At 46.1% G+C, this 19,236-nt stretch overlaps 4 protein-coding genes across 4 annotated transcripts; 2 read left to right on the forward strand and 2 right to left on the reverse strand.

Moving 5' to 3' along the window:
- Nucleotides 1-38: 38 nt before the first annotated feature.
- On the forward strand, nt 39-1,330 carry C8R40DRAFT_1160327 (ribosome biogenesis regulatory protein-domain-containing protein; the record flags this gene model as incomplete). Its single annotated transcript, XM_046230001.1, has 6 exons — nt 39-79; nt 129-224; nt 282-625; nt 677-930; nt 992-1,124; nt 1,167-1,330. The coding sequence occupies 6 exons, from the start codon at nt 39-41 to the stop codon at nt 1,328-1,330; spliced, it is 1,032 nt and encodes a 343-aa protein (XP_046087183.1).
- Nucleotides 1,331-1,522: 192 nt separating this feature from the next.
- Nucleotides 1,523-9,645, forward strand: C8R40DRAFT_1160328 (uncharacterized protein; the record flags this gene model as incomplete). The annotated part of the gene is made up of 25 exons (XM_046230002.1): nt 1,523-1,698; nt 1,754-1,877; nt 1,927-2,773; nt 2,828-3,171; nt 3,229-3,810; nt 3,864-3,945; nt 4,000-4,055; nt 4,112-4,198; nt 4,248-4,892; nt 4,917-4,958; nt 4,989-5,163; nt 5,188-5,242; nt 5,267-5,319; nt 5,370-5,399; nt 5,565-5,678; nt 5,865-5,988; nt 6,840-6,886; nt 7,247-7,338; nt 7,381-7,473; nt 8,300-8,342; nt 8,406-8,490; nt 8,552-8,587; nt 8,778-8,904; nt 8,964-9,361; nt 9,411-9,645. 25 exons carry the CDS (start codon nt 1,523-1,525, stop codon nt 9,643-9,645), a joined length of 4,692 nt encoding a protein of 1,563 aa, XP_046087184.1.
- A 3,140-nt stretch (nt 9,646-12,785) lies between these two features.
- Nucleotides 12,786-15,681, reverse strand: C8R40DRAFT_1043008 (glycoside hydrolase family 27 protein; the record flags this gene model as incomplete). Its single annotated transcript, XM_046224134.1, has 12 exons — nt 12,786-12,917; nt 12,989-13,349; nt 13,425-13,545; nt 13,600-13,696; nt 13,786-13,949; nt 14,412-14,521; nt 14,582-14,631; nt 14,689-14,769; nt 14,881-15,052; nt 15,174-15,311; nt 15,381-15,470; nt 15,545-15,681. 12 exons carry the CDS (start codon nt 15,679-15,681, stop codon nt 12,786-12,788), a joined length of 1,653 nt encoding a protein of 550 aa, XP_046087185.1.
- An 872-nt stretch (nt 15,682-16,553) lies between these two features.
- On the reverse strand, nt 16,554-19,119 carry C8R40DRAFT_150674 (uncharacterized protein). Its single transcript, XM_046234178.1, has 2 exons — nt 18,799-19,119; nt 16,554-18,744 (listed from the first exon to the last, which is right to left on the reverse strand). The coding sequence occupies exons 1-2, from the start codon at nt 19,049-19,051 to the stop codon at nt 16,682-16,684; spliced, it is 2,316 nt and encodes a 771-aa protein (XP_046087186.1). The 5' UTR covers nt 19,052-19,119; the 3' UTR covers nt 16,554-16,681.
- Between the last annotated feature and the right edge of the window lie 117 nt (nt 19,120-19,236).

Raw genomic sequence — 19,236 nt, forward strand, 5'->3', positions numbered from 1 at the left:
GTAAGCGCCGAATAATATTTTCCATCTACCACCTCAACATGGATGTGTCTAACATCCTGGCTGATCATGCTGAGAAAATGTACGTCTTCATAAATCGTACCACGCATCTATTGCTCAATTCATTGCAGAAAATCTACTGAAGTCGAAACCGACACCCCATTAGACGTTGATGCTGGATTTCTCACTGTCACAGACCCGAATCCGATAGATGGTGAAAGCTACGAGTAAGTCCTGGGTACTCTCACTTTGACTATCTCGGCTCTCAACTCATTAGCTATCAGATCTTCTCTCGAAACTCATCTCCTCTCGCTCGCTCGTACAGGCACTCAAGCCCTCCTCAACGCACTTTTTTCCCTCCCAACTACTTCCTCACCAGACGGACCCCTTGCTCAACTCCCAGCCCCAACGACTCAATTACCTAGAACCAAACCGTTACCTAAGATCAAACCTTTAACTAAGTGGGAACAGTTTGCTAAAGCTAAGGGTATTCAGGGTAAGAGCAAAGAGAAGAGGGAGAAGAAGGTTTGGGATGAAGAGAGGCAAGAGTGGATAAATAGATGGGGCAAAGATGCAAAGAACAAGCAAGTAGAAGAGCAATGGATTACGGAGGTTCCGATGAATGCTGGTGAGTTCTCGGAATGAGTTGATCATTTATTTCTCACATTTTCTTTTCTAGACATCGATTTCGACCCCCGAAAAGCTGCACGCGACGAGCGTAAAGCCCGAGTAACAAAAAATCAAAAACAGCATGAAGCCAATGCAGCTAGGGCGCAAAAAACTGGAAGCTCTGCCTCCTCCAATCCTGAACGTGAAGCCCATAAAAAAGATTTGGAACGTACTTTAGCCATGTCACGCACTAGTACTGCCAGTATGGGCAAATTCGATCGAAAATTGGAGGGAGAAAAGAAAATGAAAGGCATCAAGCGAAAAGTACGTTCTGTGTTCCCTTCCTTCTATCCTGAACCGACATTCAATGGATATCCCTGTACAGTTTGATCCAACTGAAGGCTCGGTCTCAGCGGAATCTAAAGCAGCCCTCGACCTCTTATCAAAAATGAACTCTGATGCTCGCAAAACCCGGATGACTGAGGCTCAAAGACCTTCCAAGAAGTCTCGGACGTCCCGTAAGTACATGTTTACTGACGTTTCCGGATGTATTGACACAGATCACGCAGATGGTGGTAATGAAGTGGAGGATCCGGAAGGTAAAGTCCTCAATGTACGCAAGGCGGTACGATTTGCCAGTAAGGGCAGGGGTGGCGCAGCACTTGGACGAGAAAGGGAAAAGGCGGGGAAGCTAGGGAAATCAGGGAAGGGCAAGAGGCGATAGATTCCACCTGGAGTAGAATGCTACTTGTACATTGCAATTGGAGTATAACTAGTTGAAGTGTCTCAATAAGTGAGATCACGCCCGTCACAGTCCCGGTCCAAAGTTGACTCATTGTTGAGTCACTAGTCACGCGAGCGTTACATCGCGTCGACGATACATATTTCACTTTAACTTTCATTTCTTTTGTGGCTCATGTCTGATGACAACGACTTGACTCTCACGCTTCATACCTTCAACGGCGATGAGGATGACAGCAACGATGAAATGGATTGGGAGGAGGTTGAGGTTCCTGAGCAAGCGCCCCAAGAACAACAAGCGCTGATGCAGATTGTCCTAAGGCCCGATAACGCAGCTGAAGTGCCAACCAAGTGCGTATTTGAGTATTCTATGATAAGTATGCTCCAAATATCAATCATGCCATAGGAAGTCTAGTGCAATGAGCCATGCCGAACGAATGCTTCGAATAGACTGCCACAAGATTCACACTGTACTTCTGCTCCTAAATGCTCGAATCCGAAATCAGTGGTTGAATGATGAATTACTTCATGTACGTGACTTCTTCCTTCGCTACTGGCATGATGCTAATTCTCTTGTAGGCCCGCCTTCTCTCACTTACCCCCCTCCCCCTACAAACTGCTTTCGCAATGATCCACTCGTCGAAAGTACCCGAAGCCGCCCTTCGGGGCCGCATGTTCGAAAGTTCTGTCTCAAGGCTGGCTGAATGGTGGTCTCAGGACTTTTTTGAAGTCACAGATGAGGGTCACATACGAAATATAACTTTCGATACTATGAAGCAAAAGTTAATAAAGTTCGTTCCCGGATTTGCGGAGCAATTTGAAGATGCTGTTGCCCCACCAGAAGCAGAAAGGGATAATAGTAGGTTCAGGCTCAAATACAAGGGCAAGGGGAAGGAAAAGGAGAAACAACCTCCTTCCACAACTCCCCTCATTGATTCCTCAGACTTGGATCTCCTCGAAGATATTCTTGACAATTCCATCGAAACTATCAAGTCGCCCAAATCGCTCATGAAACATGCATTGATGCAATCTGGTTCACGAGACACTTCCGCCCAGTTGTTCACAGCACTGTGTCGTGCATTGGCTATCCCAGCGCGCTTGGTGGTTAGCTTGCAGAGTGTACCGTGGAAAGCCGCAGTTGGGAGGGAAGCCAAAAAATACCCGAAGAAGACGAGTCATGTAAGTAAAGGAAAAGTAGAGGTAGTGGTAAACGAAGGGAATGCAGCTCCTGCAGTTTCGAGCCCAATGAAAGGGGGCCAGGGACACCGGCGTGATGACCAGCCCGTCGACAAGAAGGGGAAAGCGAAAGCGAAGGAAGAAGCGAAACCGTCAGTCAAACTTAGGAAGAGTAAAAGCAAAGGCAACGTTTTAGGTAGTGCCCAAAGTACGAGTGCGAGCAACAAACCAAAGAAGCCCAAACATGATGGTAAAACTTTCTTTGTCCGATCTGTTTATTCCAACTAATGTTCTTTCTATCTAGATCCACGTATCACGCCACCGACATACTGGACTGAAGTCTTTTCTAAAGCCGACTCTCAATGGATCCCCGTTGATCCTATACGCGGATTCGTTAATAAACGGCATGTATTTGACCCTTCCCCGTCTTCAAACTCTTCATCTTCGTCCTCGTCGGGTGACAATCGCCTTGTATATGTCCTCGCGTTCGAAGAAGACGGTTACGCGAGAGATGTTACAAGGAGGTATGCGAGGGAGTTTGGTGCTAAAGTTGCCAAAGTACAAGGAGGAAGTACGACAAATACCAATCGAGCACGAGTCCAATGGTGGGAAGGAGTATTAAGCCTTATCACAAGGCCCTTTAGACTGGTGAGCTGATTTGCAATTTACAGGCGTTCTCACACTTCTATCTGTATGTGATCTCAGAATCGCGATGACATCGAAGACGACGAACTTGAGACGGCACAGCTCATGGAAGGAATGCCGACAAGTATAATAGGGTTCAAAGACCATCCGTTATACGTGCTTCCTCGACATCTAAAGCAAAATGAGACCATATACCCACCACCTGCCCCAGCATTAGGACCAGGGTTTGATTCCTCTATGCCTCTGGATCCTAGCGGTTCTCGCTCTCATACACCTGAGTTAGGCAAGTTTCGTGGAGAGCCTGTTTACCCAAGATCTTCTGTTGTTCCTCTGAAGACCCCAGAAAACTGGTTACGAAGTGAAGGCAGAAGTATTAAAGAGGGGGCGGCTCCGATGAAGTATGTCAAACTACGAGCTAGTACTATTGGGAGGAGGAGAGAAATTGAGATGATCAAAGAAGGAATGAAAGATATCCAGGAAAAAACAAAGGGGGCAAATGGTGTCATCGGCATCCATGTTGATGAGCTCGTCGACGAAGAACGAGCAGGAACGTCAGGAAATGCAGATACAGGAGGTGAGATTATGCAAGGCCTGTATGCCCGCAATCAGACAGAACTCTATGTTCCTGATCCCGTAGTTGATGTGAGTAAAGCCAGTGACATATCAAGTTACCATTGACATGCAAGTTTGTGCAGGGAATCATTCCCAAAAATCAATTTGGGAACATTGACCTGTATGTGAACACAATGCTACCGAGGGGCGCAGTGCATATGCCTTGTGAGTCTTGAACAATCTTCGTTCACACTAATTTACTTTATTCACTTTGCACAGTTAAAGGTGTCGCAAAAATCGCTCGTAAATTGCAGATCGACTTTGCGGAGGCTGTAGTGAGCAATCTGTCCAATTTTTATCCATTTGTAACCTATATGTTAATGGCATATAGACTGGCTTCGAGTTCCGAAAGCGTAAAGCCACACCTGTGTTGGAAGGTATCGTCGTCGCCATAGAAAATGAGGAGGTTGTACTTGAGGTAAGCTCAATCCTGCTTCTATGTCTATTGATTTACTGATTATTCATAGGCCTTCCTAACAGCCGAACGCGAAGCTTTGGAGAAGGCTCAGCTCAAGCAAAAAGAACGAGTGCTGAAACAATGGACAAGACTCATCCATGGCCTTAGAATACGACAAAGGCTGCAAGAACAATACGCCGATCGTCCTGGGGGAGGGGAAGGTACGAATAACCTAACAACACACGACATTGCCGTGATCGAGAGCAACAAGAAGGAACAAAACACTGTCAATGAATACATCACACAAGGTGATCAAGGGGATCAAAATCTTACAGGCGTTATCTCGTGCTACGAAAAGGGCGAGAGCATGGAGGAGCAGGAACGCCAAACTCCAGATCAAGATGTGCATCATCTTACACCCGCCGCCGCTGGGTTTATTGTTCAAGCAGGGGACGTCGTCCAGCCCTTCAGGCTCCCAAAACTTCCAAAGCTCGATAGCGATTTGGTCAACTACTCTTCCTTGGGTCGATTGCCGAACTCGAATTCGGAGCTCGATTTACCATCTGATGATGCACTTCCTATGCCGGATTTCGAGACGTACGACATCGACGTGGTCGACGACGGTGAGCTTACGCTTACATTCAAGGATCCCCCCACGACAATCCCAAAGACCATGCATGAACTAGCTCAGGTTGCCGAAACTATCCGGGCCCCTGTAATTAAAGCCGATGATTCGGAGGACCAAGCTCCTACAGCCAGATCCGCCTCAAGATCTGAGACTGTATCTCAGCCTTTTTCCGCCCAAAAAAAGCATACAAGAAATCACCCAGCACAGCCAAGTGTTCCTGCTACTGGATCTGGAATCGCTGTCGTTTCCCCAAGTGAAAATGGTACGAGTCGGAGGAAAAACGGAAGGGGGAAACAAGAAGAAACAAATAAAGCCTCTCCAGTTTCTGCACGTCGTAGATCGGTAAGATTGACGACGCGTAAACGGAAACTCCGACGAGCAGATAGCGATTCGGACGATGATGTTTCAGATGAGGAAGACGACAACGCTGGTCGGATGTCTTCCTCGCTGACTAAACGTAGTCGTCAGAGCGTTCGAACTCCGTCAGCTCCAGGAGCAGGAGGCGAAGAAGCGGGTACGCCTTCTTCAACAAGAGTCCTGCGCTCTAGCGTTGCCAAAAAATAGGTTTGAGACCAAGGAGAATGAAGGAACGGGGTTAAAGCTTACTCCCGGACGTACTTATACAATGAGATCCTTCTACCCTTCTACATTATTTTTTCATTAATGCCAAATGGCTTGACCTGTCAGACCATCTATATGTATGTATACATAGTGTAATATAGATACTCGCGCAACCGAACTACTATACTTGTTCCAAAGATTCGTCTTCGACCACTCCGATAGTAGGTAAAGGCGGCAAGAGACAAGCAAAGGTTAAATATGAAGTATGTCCCCGCACTTCTGGCATCACCTTGGAAAGGTTTATCTTCATTGGTTGAGCCAATGGAGGCTTTTCCATTTTTACGCGATTTCCTTCGTCCAACACCTCCTCGGCCTTGACCAAGAGCAGGCCACCATCCATCGACACATCTTTGGTAAGGAAATTTTGAGAGTCTTCGATTACTTGACTCTCAACATCTATGATATCTTCTTCCTCGGTCTTCGCCCTTTTTCCACCAGCTGGCTCGTCACTCAATAAACCTGCATCTTCTCCGTCCGTACCATCCCGTTTCCGTTTTTCTCCGTGCGAGGAAGACGATTCATATCCACCCCCCGAAGCAGATACATTTTTTTGGCTATTTCCGTTAGCAGGCGATGTGGAGTCGGAACCTCCGCGATGTCCCGAAGCAATCTGCTTAAGCCGTTTTTCCTCACGTCTGATTTCTGATTGCTTGAGTTTGTCGGAAATTTCTCCTATAGTAGGCAAAGAACTGGTTTGCTGTATATCGTATGGCCTTAACAGAGTTTCGTACATGGTGATATCTAGATAATGAGCAGAGATAGTTAGCATTTTTAGTTCAGCGTCATGCACTAGATTCATCAGCTAGGTGCACTAGGTGTGAAAGATTATAAAGAGTGATGCAAATCAGCAAATCTTCTCGGGGGGTCACGCCCCTTGACCGAGGAGTCCTGCCTGCGTGTATACAGCGGCGGGACAAGGAACGAGCAATCTATCGTGATAAGCACTTTTTAAAGAGAGAGATCTGTCTGAATCTGTCCTTATGCAAGACAATAATAGAAAAAATTGTCAACGGTAATCCAGACGTCTCTGATTTGAGAGTTGAATTGAACGTTTGACTCAATTGTCCAAGGAGCCAGTGAAAGCCCGTGAAAGACGAAATATATATAATTCCGAAAGAAAGCATGGACAAATGACACTAACCTGTAAACCCAGAATCATTCAGAGCGCTCACTGTTCGAAGAACTTGCTCTATACAAGGACTGAAACAACATATTCGAGCGATCCGATCTTTCTAAATGAAGTGAGGATGGTGAACGATTTGATAGTCAGGAATACATAACAACACGAACGCGTAGAGCTTTCTTAGCATGTTCGATCGCATCCCAAGGCGCAGGTAAGTCGAGAAAAACTAGGATTGTATCATTGAGTCATACGTCCGAGAGGTTGATACCCATACTTACGCGCGTCGGCAGTATCAGTCACCGTGAATCCATCTTTACAGACATTACGATGTGTCAGGGTAACCCGGTCTGATAGACCATGTCGATGAAATTCCTGCCTAACAAACTGGTATAAGTTCGAAATCTCCGTAGGAGATGGGGCGCAAGGCGACGGCAACCGAGTACAGATAGATTACGAACCTTGCCTTGTTCGCCCTAGTTTCATGAAATTCGTAAGACCAGAGGTGCCCCGATGTGCCAATGGACCTCATCACAGAGTGAGAAAACGACCCAGATCCCGTTCCTAAAAACGGACCGGTCAGAATATGCCTCGGAAATCTGGAAGATCGATCCACGAGAAATCAGAATTGCGGTGCCGCTGCCGGATCTGATTGGTCAGAACTAGTCCGCCAATCCATGAAAAAATTTGACATTTGCAGAAAAGACGAGGGTGGATGGACTTGCCTGCCTCCACAACCTGACTGCCGTTTTTAATGTTGAGATAAGAGGTGATGAAGGCGATGTCGGCAAGGTAGAGAATTTGAGTACGATGAGGAAGGGCCATAGTCCATAGCTCTGGGGTTGGTCGCAGGACATGGATGAAGCCATTTCCTGTACGAGAGCCGACCTTCGAACCGAACGGGATACCAACAAGATCGGCATGTCTGTATGAACCAAATTTACTGTTGAACTCTTTACCCGGTTCAATAATCAAAGGCTGAAGTGCATCTCGTGTCTAAAGGTCCTTGTGTGAGCTAAAACAGATTGCAAGTAGAGGATAGAGCGAAGCGTACGAGCCACAAGATGACAGTATCCCCTGCAGCAATTTCACGAGCTTTCGACCACATAATTCCTCTCAGACTTGAAGACTTCCAGCAAAAGATAAATGTGATGGGTTTAATAATGACCGACAAACGACCGTGACAAACCGCAGATTTACTCTTCAGGTGATGGATCTTTGCAAATCTTGGTTTGATCTAAGGTACTGAATAATTTTCTGATATTCAGAGGGCTCAACAAGGTCCCAATATACTTATAATGTGGGCGAGGAGGTTAAATCAATGCTGAAGATGAGAAGAGGATTGTGCAGGCGCTTTGTGTGGGGAAAAATATGGCGGTGAAAGAGGTTGGAAGGGTAGAAGTGGTATAGGAATATAATTGCGCCATCAAAGACTTATCCCCGGAAGTAAGATCGTGACTGAATCTTCTTCTGCTTGGAGATCTTTCACTTTGAGATGACTTTTTAAGTTCCCTCTCTAAGCGCCGCCGCATTCCACCCCTCCCTTCTCTCCTTTCACCTGTACTTCCATCTCCAGTGCAGACATGGACGACACTGTTCCTTGCGTCTCCTTCAGTGGGTTTCCCCGTCTTCTGCATATTGTGCCCACCGCTGAACCTTTCCTCTTCACAGTTGGAATTGTCGACTTCTCACAAGAGGCATTATCCTTACGCCCTCTATATTGTTGTATGATTCTGATATACTATTGGCTCAGGCAAGATGGTTATACATGACACCCTCCGTCTCCGATCTTCTCGGTACGCCGACGACTGCTTGGGTTCTGGCTCAACACTTACCTATTTGCCCACTATTTACTTCAGGCTATGAACCTCATGAACTACGAGGTCGACCCTCCATCGAGCTGGTTCATCCAGATGAAATGGCGCGTGTTCGGAAATTGCATTAGTATGTCACCAGCTGAATCTCTCCATTTTCCTCCTCCCTAATTCGACGCTGGTCCTGTTAGCGATACCATACGACAGGATAAAGCCGCGTGTCTCGTGTATATCCGAATGAAGCATAAAGATCCTCATAAAGGCTATGTGCTCTGTGGAGTGGTTCGTGCTCATTTCCTAACACTTTTCGATATCTATGGTGCTGAACCGCGATCTTTCGCGTCATACAGTCTCGGTTCGTTCCCTTTCCTTCAACGTATCCGGCCAGATTCTCATCCTGGATTTCTAATTCCTCAGAACTATCGTTCATAATGTCACCGTTGGGAGTGTTAGCTTTGCCAACTCGGGTTCAAAGGCCCTTCATAATGCGTCAACTGCTCAAGAGATAACTGTCATTAGCCCGACTCCGGAATTAGAGTTTCGCGTGCGTGACCCATTTCGTTGTATTGTCGTGTACTTTTTTAAATCTTGATCTTTCCAAAGCGTTGGCATGATCCGTCACCTATGCCCCCAATACCAATACCTGAATCTCTTCGCAGATCTTTCGACGGTTTGGACGAGGATTCTTCACCTCCTCCAGAGTTAGATGAGGACTCATTCACGTACGATCCTCTCCCTTCGCAATCATTCCGCACAGCGTTCATCCTGGATCGGTTCTCGGTTCATTGTACAATTTTGTACTGCTCCAATAATCTTCTGATTACGGCCAGCAATATCGAAAAACGAAGTTTTTTCGACTTCGTGGCTAAGCAGGATGAAATTACGGTACGAACTTGGATTGATACTGTGAAAGGCTGGGGAGTCAATGAACGAGGACAACCCAGTGATGGCGGTTTTGGGTTTGGAAAATTCAAACTGCTAGTAGAAGGACGAGACTATATGTATGTCATCCTTCCTGATTACATTTACCCTGAACTCATTCTGCTGTAGAGCTGGTGATAATCGCCCTCCTGAAGCTACCCCTGCTCGTCAACGGCATGGCTCCAGCTACTTATCCCACACTCGCGTCAGACAAGGCAGAAGTAATGGGCGTGGACACGGGTCAGCAGTGCTGCCATCGCGCACTGCTTCGTCTCCGGAAGGCGAAACGGTCATTGTGGATGCGATTTTTTCCGCTCACTCCGACGGCCTGGTCGTCATTCTTCGAAGGGGAACACAAAACTGAAATATCAAAATCTCCAAAACCAGCACGACCAGGGCATTTGTTTTCGCAATCTGTCCCTTTCACGAGACGATCATGTCCATTATGATCAAATTTGTCCATGTAAGTAGGTTGTCTTGTAAACTTCAATACTCTATTATTCTCTTGTATTATAAATGGTCGTACCATCATTACCCCCTCATTACGATCGTGGTTTCACAGACCCGGATCTATTACCTGCTTTTCACCCTCAAGTACAATGGTTTATCAGTGGTGGACTTTGCATGCTTTTTTATTATTACAATTCATATGTGTACTATTCGGTATGTTCCATCTATTGCGTGTTACCTGTATCTTGTGGTTCCTCCAGTGCTTCCCCTCATCATACATACAATTCCCACTTACGCCACAGCTCTCGTAGCTCGTTGTGCAAATGTACGTACTTCACATCTATAGAACATGCATTCTACTCGATCTCCTCATGTTCGGTCCGTCGTTTCCATTCTGGATGAGTGTGGGGTGATACTTCTTCAGCGCGCTACTTTCATTGCGGCTTTTCGCGGAATCTAGCAAATAACCTACCACAAACATTGGACGAAAAACTACCGAAATTAACTCAAGTCCCAATATCAGGCTGCCAACCTAATTGTGGGTTTATCTTCCGATCTTGTCGCTGAATCATTCATATAAATGGGGTTCATAATCTCCAACGCGATCGAATGTCATTGTCCATATATGCGAAGGGAAAGTCGGTTATGCGCGGATGGAAATCTCACTAGGTCTCCCTATAGAAATATCAGTATTTCATGTATATTGATAACATAGATGTGGGTTTTGCCTTATCATAAACTAAGTGAATATCTCTTGAACTTAAACCATCATGATGACCGCTCCCGAAACAACATCACAGACAACCTTTGTCAAAGAGGTCGGTGACTCATCCTCTGGACAACAAAATTCTCAGAAATGACGGTGAGATGGATATAACGGGGTCCGCACTAACACTACTACTTGAGAAAAATGACTGCCATGTAATGGAATCTCTTCGACCAATTCAATCAACTCAATGAACTTAACCCTCCCGAATCGAATACAAGGAATTCGTCAAGCTGTTTGCGTTGAAAAGAAATAACGATGCGTCGATCGCCCGTATGTGAGTGTTCTTTGTGAATTGTGCTCTTCGCGGTAACGATACAAACTATAATGACAGGACGAACATTTTCCTCCCGCTGTACTCTTGATTCAACATTTGGGATCATATTAAAAACATCACCGTGCCAAGGCTCTCCATTTGTTGAATAAGGCTTACTTATGATGTGACATTCGAAATGTGAAAGGGTTGCCGGGCTAGTTGAAGTAAACAACGTAGATCGAACTTTTGGAGGAACGGTCAGTGTTGAATTCTTTCAGTGGGTTCATAATTTCTTGCGCGTCCTGCGAAAAGAAAGGTCCGCGTGGTTCTGCTTCTGCTGGGTCTTGCTAGGTTCGAGACAGCCTTCACACCCGATGTGCATTTTTTGTCTACAAGAGCATTCTCAATACACCGAAGAAGTCCGTGCCAAGATATACTATGGTGCAGTTGGCTTAGTCACCACTAGTTTTGAACAAGCGGACTGACACACTCAAATTTCAGTATTTTTCTTATCTCTCTTACAGAAAGGCTTATAATAGATACAGAAAGAGAACTGTAAGAGCAATTTCTCTCAAAGTAAAAATTGCCAAAGTAAGCTACACATGAATGGCGCACTTCCCAATTGGGAAGTGATTAGGGTTAGGGTTACCACACTCTACTGCACTAAGGGTCAGCTAAGGGTGTCTCAATGTCAGCTCAATGCTCCCTTTTGTCCATTCTGATAACAGGATATATCATCTATACATTGCATCGGGGTGCCAGGGACCCTAGAATACATCAATAAGCTTTATTCCTCTCGGAAATGCACATAAAAACACCTAAATCGCATCTATAATTTTCAAAAATTTTTCCAAACCCCGAATGGCGCCTGTCCCAAATAGGTGGTGACTAAGCCAACTGCACCATACCTCCCAGGGAAGGCCGCGTCCCAGGCGGTGCTAAAGCCTTAATCCAGGCCAGATATCCGATACGAGTGCAGCTTAACTGAACAGTTGGACTATCATTCCATTGAACTCCTCGTATTTCTCTTGTACAGTGGCACACTTGGTTGTTAAAATGACTAGGCTACATCGAGTAACGATCCACTGAGACTTGTTGAAGGCAGCTTTGCCCTATGCTGCTACTACGTCTTCAATCTCTTCCTTGTCTGGGTTCCATCACATTCGTTGCCTTTTGATATTTCCCCTTATATACATGCCAATCTTGCCTCCTAGCCGTCCTGATGAGGCGTTAGGCATTTTCGAGCCAATAGCTCTAGGTTATCGTGTTTCGTCGATCACAGTAATTCCCTGTATTCATTTTCAACAGTTCCTATGTTTCACCCCTTACTGGAAAGTTACATCAATATGCATTTGAACTCGTACACATCCATACTTTATATATTTCAGCGCCGCGCGCTGCGCGGCAGTCTCCGACTTTGAAAGTGAATGTTTTGGTTGAATAACTTGAAAACTGTGAAATATAGAACCTTATTTCCTTTCCTATGTAGAGTATGTGTTCGAGGAAGGGATAGAAGGCCTGGCTGCATGTCCAAAGTACATCCATACAATAGATTACCTCTGTTGCACTCTTGGAGTGGTTCTGAGCAGTGCACCCGGGCCAGAAACCCCGAAAGGCACCGCACATTTGCATCATTCTGAATCAGGATGTTGCCCTTTTGTGCTGTAAAAGGCTGTAAATCAGTGTGCCAGAACATGTCACTAGGGACACTACTGTATCATCAAGAAGACTTACAACTTCTGATTGCCATTTGGTGCTCACAAGGACCTTCTCTTTCAGAGTCAGCGATGAAATCACATACACGTTAACTGATTTAGCTGTGTTGCGGGACTGCCTCAACCAGGCTTCAACAATCCAACGAGTAAAAAGTACGGAATCGACCGATGATTGAATACATAATTGAAGCTGAACAATTTGTTGTTTTGAATCATCTCGGTAAGCGTATGTAGAGACGCCGTTCATTTGGGAGGAAACGGAGAGGAAAGGCTTTACAGGTATAGCCCGCTTTAGCAATGCTCATTGACGACCAGGCTCATACTGCAACACCGAGACGATAAAAGTCAGGAGTATAAGCAGACGGATTGGATATTTGAACAATGTTCGTCTTTCCTGGTTTGAATCCCGAGAGACTAACCAGATACCCGTGGAACAGGATGTCCCAACTCTGTCATGAAAACTGATAGTTAATATTCTTTTGATATCAAATGAGAATAACAGATTGAATGTTGTACTAACCTGACCAGAAAGCGGCATTTGAACTTGGACTGCGGTGCCCCCATTGACACTCATGAACGCATTGCGGCAATTCGAGCAATCGGTGTTTGTTGGGGTAAAATCCGCATTGATGTAATCCACCGATAGGAGCTTGGTACCGCCGCTTGCACCGCCGTCAACTCCTGTAAACTCAAGGGTTCCTCCATTTCCAACAAATCCCACTACGGTAATGGTGTTGTTCACGATCCGAGTTGAGGCACCTCCAGCAAGAACATTTCCCGAAGCCGCAGCATCGTAAAACGTAAAAGTAGGCTGGGGCGCAATAACAGGGTTGCTGAGTTTGAGCACAAGAGATCCGTGCGCGTCGAATGTTGAGGTGTATCTATGCAGTCATACACATACGGCTAATTATTTAGTCAACTGTCAGACAACACGACTTGGAGTAAAAAAAGCTGACGAATTTTCGAGCGTCCCCAGCAATGCTCCAGTAATGACATTTATCGCCGTAGCTGAAGTATATCCAACGTCAGATAAATTGAATGTGATAGCGCGTGAAGAATTCTGCATTTCGATCACGACTGGAGAGAGATCAGATAAGCTGGACTCTATTCTTTCGTTTTAGCAAAACTGACCTGCCACCATTGACCCATCAGACAATGGTCCTGCCCAAACATCATGATCGTTGGTGTATCGGCGTTTGAAACTGATAGACTGGCCTAAGGAGTCTTGCTATGGACACATAGTATAATAATAGGAGGAGATATCAGTCAGACTCGGAAGGTTGATGAAGTAGAAACAAAAGACCCTTCTTTACTCACGTTCAAAGCAATCACCCTCGTATTGGTCAATATCCCCACCGCCTCCTCAGAGATCTCGGTCAAGTCGGTGGAGATGATCAACGGCGATTTGGCTGCTGCCCAGAATGTAAAATGGGTCTGCTGTTCAGCCATGGTCAGACCAATATTTCCAACTTCCAATAAATCTATGGTGCAGTTGGCTTAGTCACCACTAGTTTTGAACAAGCGGACTGACACACTCAAATTTCAGTATTTTTCTTATCTCTCTTACAGAAAGGCTTATAATAGATACAGAAAGAGAACTGTAAGAGCAATTTCTCTCAAAGTAAAAATTGCCAAAGTAAGCTACACATGAATGGCGCACTTCCCAATTGGGAAGTGATTAGGGTTAGGGTTACCACACTCTACTGCACTAAGGGTCAGCTAAGGGTGTCTCAATGTCAGCTCAATGCTCCCTTTTGTCCATTCTGATAACAGGATATATCATCTATACATTGCATCGGGGTGCCAGGGACCCTAGAATACATCAATAAGCTTTATTCCTCTCGGAAATGCACATAAAAACACCTAAATCGCATCTATAATTTTCAAAAATTTTTCCAAACCCCGAATGGCGCCTGTCCCAAATAGGTGGTGACTAAGCCAACTGCACCATAGATCATTCCATCCTCCAGGCCCAGCGAAACCTGTTATTGGTACGAGTTGATTGACTATTCGGAATATGTTGTCCCATGATGAGGGAGGACCAATGTCGTTTCTAGACCGGAAAGCCGATTAGCCGTTTGCGTGTCACTTATTGCAGGAGTGAGCAACGTACGAAATTCTCCATGAGTTTACAACTGCCGATGCTGGCCATCTTGCTGGATCCTGATTCATTTGAGCAGTGTATCAGTTAACGAAAGATCGGTAGAGAAACATACAAACCTGGACACCCCATTCGCAGGCCGAAAAAAGAATGGGCCGGTCTGTCGCAGAAAGGGCGTCACGCATTGTAGTATAGTGAGGCTACAACGCCGTCAGGACATTTATTCAGATGTCATCCATTGACACTTACTTCGATCTGCACAAAAGGTATGAGAACCTGCAGATTATAGAGGAATTCTGAGTAAAACCCACTTCAATTGGAGGATCGAAATCGACAAAATCCGTGGTGCTGACCGCATAACAGTTATCGTACTTGAGATAATCTGCGCCCCAACTTGCAAACGTTGCGGCGTCTTGCATCTCAAATCCAAGAGAACCAAGAAAGTGAGCAGTGCCGCCGACAGTGTCGCAAGCGAAATATCCTCTGAGGGGAGATTGAATTCAAGGAATTTCGTTAATAAAGATTGTAAAAAACTGTTGAAGCACCGGAACTGCCAAAGTAGACAGGAACGAAAGTTTAAACAATACATGACACTTCAACGTACCCGTCAGAGTAGACCCCAAATTTTAAGCCTAGATCATGGACGAACTTTCCAAGAGCCGGTACGCCGTTTGGAATAGCTGCGGTATTCCATGTAATACCTCCAGACGAATTCCTTGCGGTCCCTTGCCATCCACAATCACTGTAGAATACGTTGAATTAGATTAAGAAAACCACTAGTTCCCGCTTCGTTGGTAACCGATACACTTACAGATTCAGATACTCGTAACCGAGGGAATCGAGTCCCAGATCCACAAGTGCTTGAGCATTAGAGTGGTACTGCGATTCCACGGTATCGCATCTGCTTATTGAAATTTATAGAACAAAGAAAAATTAGCACCACCAAGGAAAGACGTTTCAAATGTCACTACGTACGCGTAAGCGTTGTATGGGTTCCATCCCATGGCCGGCGTAGTCGCCAATCCGTTGTTCAACGCACAGCAGCATTCTGCAAAAATTGTGATGACGACGAGCTGGACCAGTCTTGAGGCATTCCATGACTTCCGAGTCATAATGTATAGAATCTATCCAGGGGGGAGGGGGGTCTCTTGTAGAAATGTCTGGTATTATACTCTGTAACGGGCCGAGTCATAAGGATATTTGCTATGTTCATCGTGGTCGGTAGATCCTCTGACTTGCGCGTTCAATTATGTGTCGTCCAGGAACCAATTGGACCACATGGTCTGGCTTACACGGTAATGAATATAATTTTATGGCCTTGAGGTGAGCTGGTGTTTGAGACAAGCCTCGACATGATAGGTTGTGGTACAGTGATAAAGACTCTTCGAGAATACCGAACGCAACAAGACGCAACAACGACGGACGTGGGAATTTGATGCGCCCCGTTTCCCATGAGTGAACAAATTTTCTCTCTAGTCTGCATTCTTGTTAATTCTGGTTTGCGAGACTAACGGTTGATGACGATAAAAATTAGCACTTGATAAGTATGTACACCTCACATACTACTCCGATCCAGCACATAATCCTCGCTCGGAAGGAGTCCCCACAGAGGCGCTCCGTGTTATTTAATGGAACCACTCCAACACGGTTGACTCGTTCACTGACGAGTATTTCACTATAGCCCCCACGGAACACATCCGTCGTAGTAAGATCATCAGCCAGGTAAGGAAAAGAAAGACAGAAGTCTCCTTCCTTCCTGAACTTGACCGGACTGTGAGGGTACAGGGCGGGTCAAGGCTGAGACTGGGCATAACCTCATCCCTTCCCAGTATCTCGCAGTCCGCTCCTCCCATCATCAAAGGTAGAGAGAAAATATGCCAATGAGATTGGAGGAGGAAGAGGCATCGATGTTGCAAAAATAAGACGCTTTCCTAGACCCTAGGGAGAACGGAGCAACAAAGCAATTGAGTAAGGGAAAAATCGAGGGGGAATATTTACACATGGAAGGGTATAAGAAGCTAATTACGAGAGGTCTGAACTACAGTAAACCCATGATACATCTTCAAAGATAAATAGCGGAAGAAGGCAAGAGGGGATGAACCGCGTCCTAAATCACGAAGTCCCTGGATTTCCACGTTGGTCGAGCTTGACCTGAGCCTGTTGTTGCTGATCCGATTCATAATACTGGTTCTGCTGCGATCCTGCAAATGCAGGTTTCACAACCCTCTCGACCAATTTGGGGTCGATCTGCATCTCTTCGGCACAACCAGCATTATCTTCCCCACCTTCTTTGTGGTTCTCGCCTATTCCTTCTTTGCTGCTGTCTTCGTTATTTTCGTAACTCTGCGCAGACGCCGGTCCTTTGTCCGACGCAGGCGTTGTGGGGACACTAACAACAAAAGGGGTAGAAGAAGCAGAAGTAGTAGGGAGAGCAGAAGAAACACCAGAGACAATAGTGCTAGCTTCGCTCTGCTCCCTCGTAAGAGAGTTTAACAAACTCGCAAACGTCGTCTGTACATGAGCATTCTCTTGAGATTGCGTATGAGGCATCACAGGTTGCAAATGCTGAGGTTGTTGAGATAGAGCATAAGCTGGTTGAAATACATGGTGAGTGGAGTAGCGAGTCGAGTACAAATGAGCTGTATGCGGATATCCGTGTCCTTGGCTCTGCGATTGAACTTCCGCCTGTGCCATGACATGCGGGGGATAATATGATAGCCCCGTTCCTTTTGATGTGCCACTTGGACCAGCAGAAGGAGAGGTAACCATGGTAGAAGCTGTGCCAGTCCCATTGGGACTGGGTGCAGAAGCAAAGTCGGAGACGGGAGGGTCACCCTTTGGTTGTCCTGAAACAGAACCGCCTTCTACGATTCCACTAGCATTCCGGGACGGATGACCGGTCCCAGCTGAACGATGTTTACTTTCGTACTCCTCCGGAAGGGCAGGAATAACAGCCGCATGCCGTCCTCCTAGTGGTCCACCTTCGATATAATGTTGCCAAACATATATCCCGTTGACTCGTTCGATATAATTATGCCAAACATATTTCCCGTTAACTCGACGTCTCCGATTATTATCAGCACTATTTTTCCCATCCTCTTGCTCCTTCTCCTTCTCCGGCTCACCTGTCCTAGTTCCTCTCTTCGCCAACCTCTCAGCCCCTGGCATCTGTTGAATCAGATGACGAATCGTATTTTGACCCAAACCAAAGAAATCCGGGCCCGAAACAGAATTACTATGCTGTCTTTTCCTGATTTCATTCGCCTTTTTCACAATCGAGCTCCACGCCCCCGTTGCAGTAGACGCCATGATCGGTTTATCTGGATCGTCTGCAGGAACGATCTGAAATTTAGGTCCGTCCCCGCCGTCAAGGATGGTGCAGTGGTAGACGACGTCAGAGTTGGGATCGAGTGTAGATAGATAACGCCGCGTGACGGTGTATCCAACGGGAAAAATATATCGTTCAGAATGGAAATGGTCTCTGAGACAAATAGTCCCCAAGGAGACCACGGTCATGATTCCGACATTGAGAGGAAGCATCGGCTGTCCATGTTTGTCCCGAGGAATTGTAGGGATGCTGTGGTGTTTGGATACGACGGCGTGTGATTTAAGACGTCTCGGCTTTGAGGAGGATGAGGAAGGCTGGTTTGTTGTCTCCTGTTCAACGCTACTGTCGGCCGCCGGAGGTGCTTCGGTTTGTAATTGTGCGGGGCTCATTGTAGATTCAGGCAAACTCCCCGTAGACGATAGGAGTGGGGCAGACGGCGACACAGCAGGTTGAGGTCGCGGGATCGGTACTGGTACTGGTACATGCGGAGGATAAGCATACATCGGTGGCATCATCGGCATACCGTGATGCATATGTGGAGGCATGGACATTGCCCCTGGCGGAAGAGTAAGAAAATAGTAAGGATTGACAAATTGAGGATAGACTGGGGCTGCGCCTGTGCTACCACGGTTATTAGTGAGATATATGGCGTATGGATTGGAGGAAAGAGATGAAGAAATGGAGGCTGGTGCGCCGGTTTGGGTCTGGGTTTGGAGAGCAGGGTCTATGGTGATAACACCATCTTGACCTGCGATATCATTAGTCTGTGGTATGATAACAAAGAGAAACGCGAAAAATGAAGGAAACGTAGCAGAATTATGTGGTATGAAACTTGCCAGCACCACTGCTTAAACCATAACTTGTATTGGTGCAGCAAAAAGAAAAAAAAAGTTGTACTCACTCAAGTTTTCAGTAACTTTGGGCTTTTTCAATACCCTTTCGTGAGTATCACTGGGATTATGTTCTTCCCCGCTGCGTTTTTCTCCTATCTCGGGCTCCTTCGCATTGCTTGTCACGTTCGAAGGGGTTGTTGAAGATGCAGTAACATGAAGTGCTTTGTTGGTGTCTGCATTGTGGGAGTGCAGTGATCCTTCTTTGTCGCCAGGCAAAGAAAGGTCGGAGTCAGGATTGGAGTCAGGATGATTAGAATTCATCCGACGAATGGCGATAGGCTTTAAAACAAACAGAGCGCGCGGACGATAAGCTGGATGACAAACCGCACACAACAAAAAAAGTTCCGGATACCCGGCCCGTCGTAAGTTTTCTAACTCCCCTTGCAAGTAGTCCGACTTGTTTTCTGCTCGAACTCGATAGCGGATGGAGACAAAGAATAAACCTT

The sequence above is a fragment of the Lentinula edodes genome, assembly GCF_021015755.1.
Source record: "Lentinula edodes strain Le(Bin) 0899 ss11 chromosome Unknown C8R40scaffold_14, whole genome shotgun sequence".
In the NCBI taxonomy this organism is placed as follows: Eukaryota; Fungi; Basidiomycota; class Agaricomycetes; order Agaricales; family Omphalotaceae; genus Lentinula; species Lentinula edodes.

Bases quoted from the DNA above. Each gene is read 5' to 3' on its own strand.
- C8R40DRAFT_150674 (XM_046234178.1), bottom strand. From the start codon at position 19,051: ATGAATTCTAATCATCCTGACTCCAATCCTGACTCCGACCTTTCTTTG. The intron at 18,745-18,798 runs GTGAGTACAACT...TTATGGTTTAAG, and splicing joins CAAAGTTACTGAAAACTTGA to CAGTGGTGCTGGCAAGTTTC.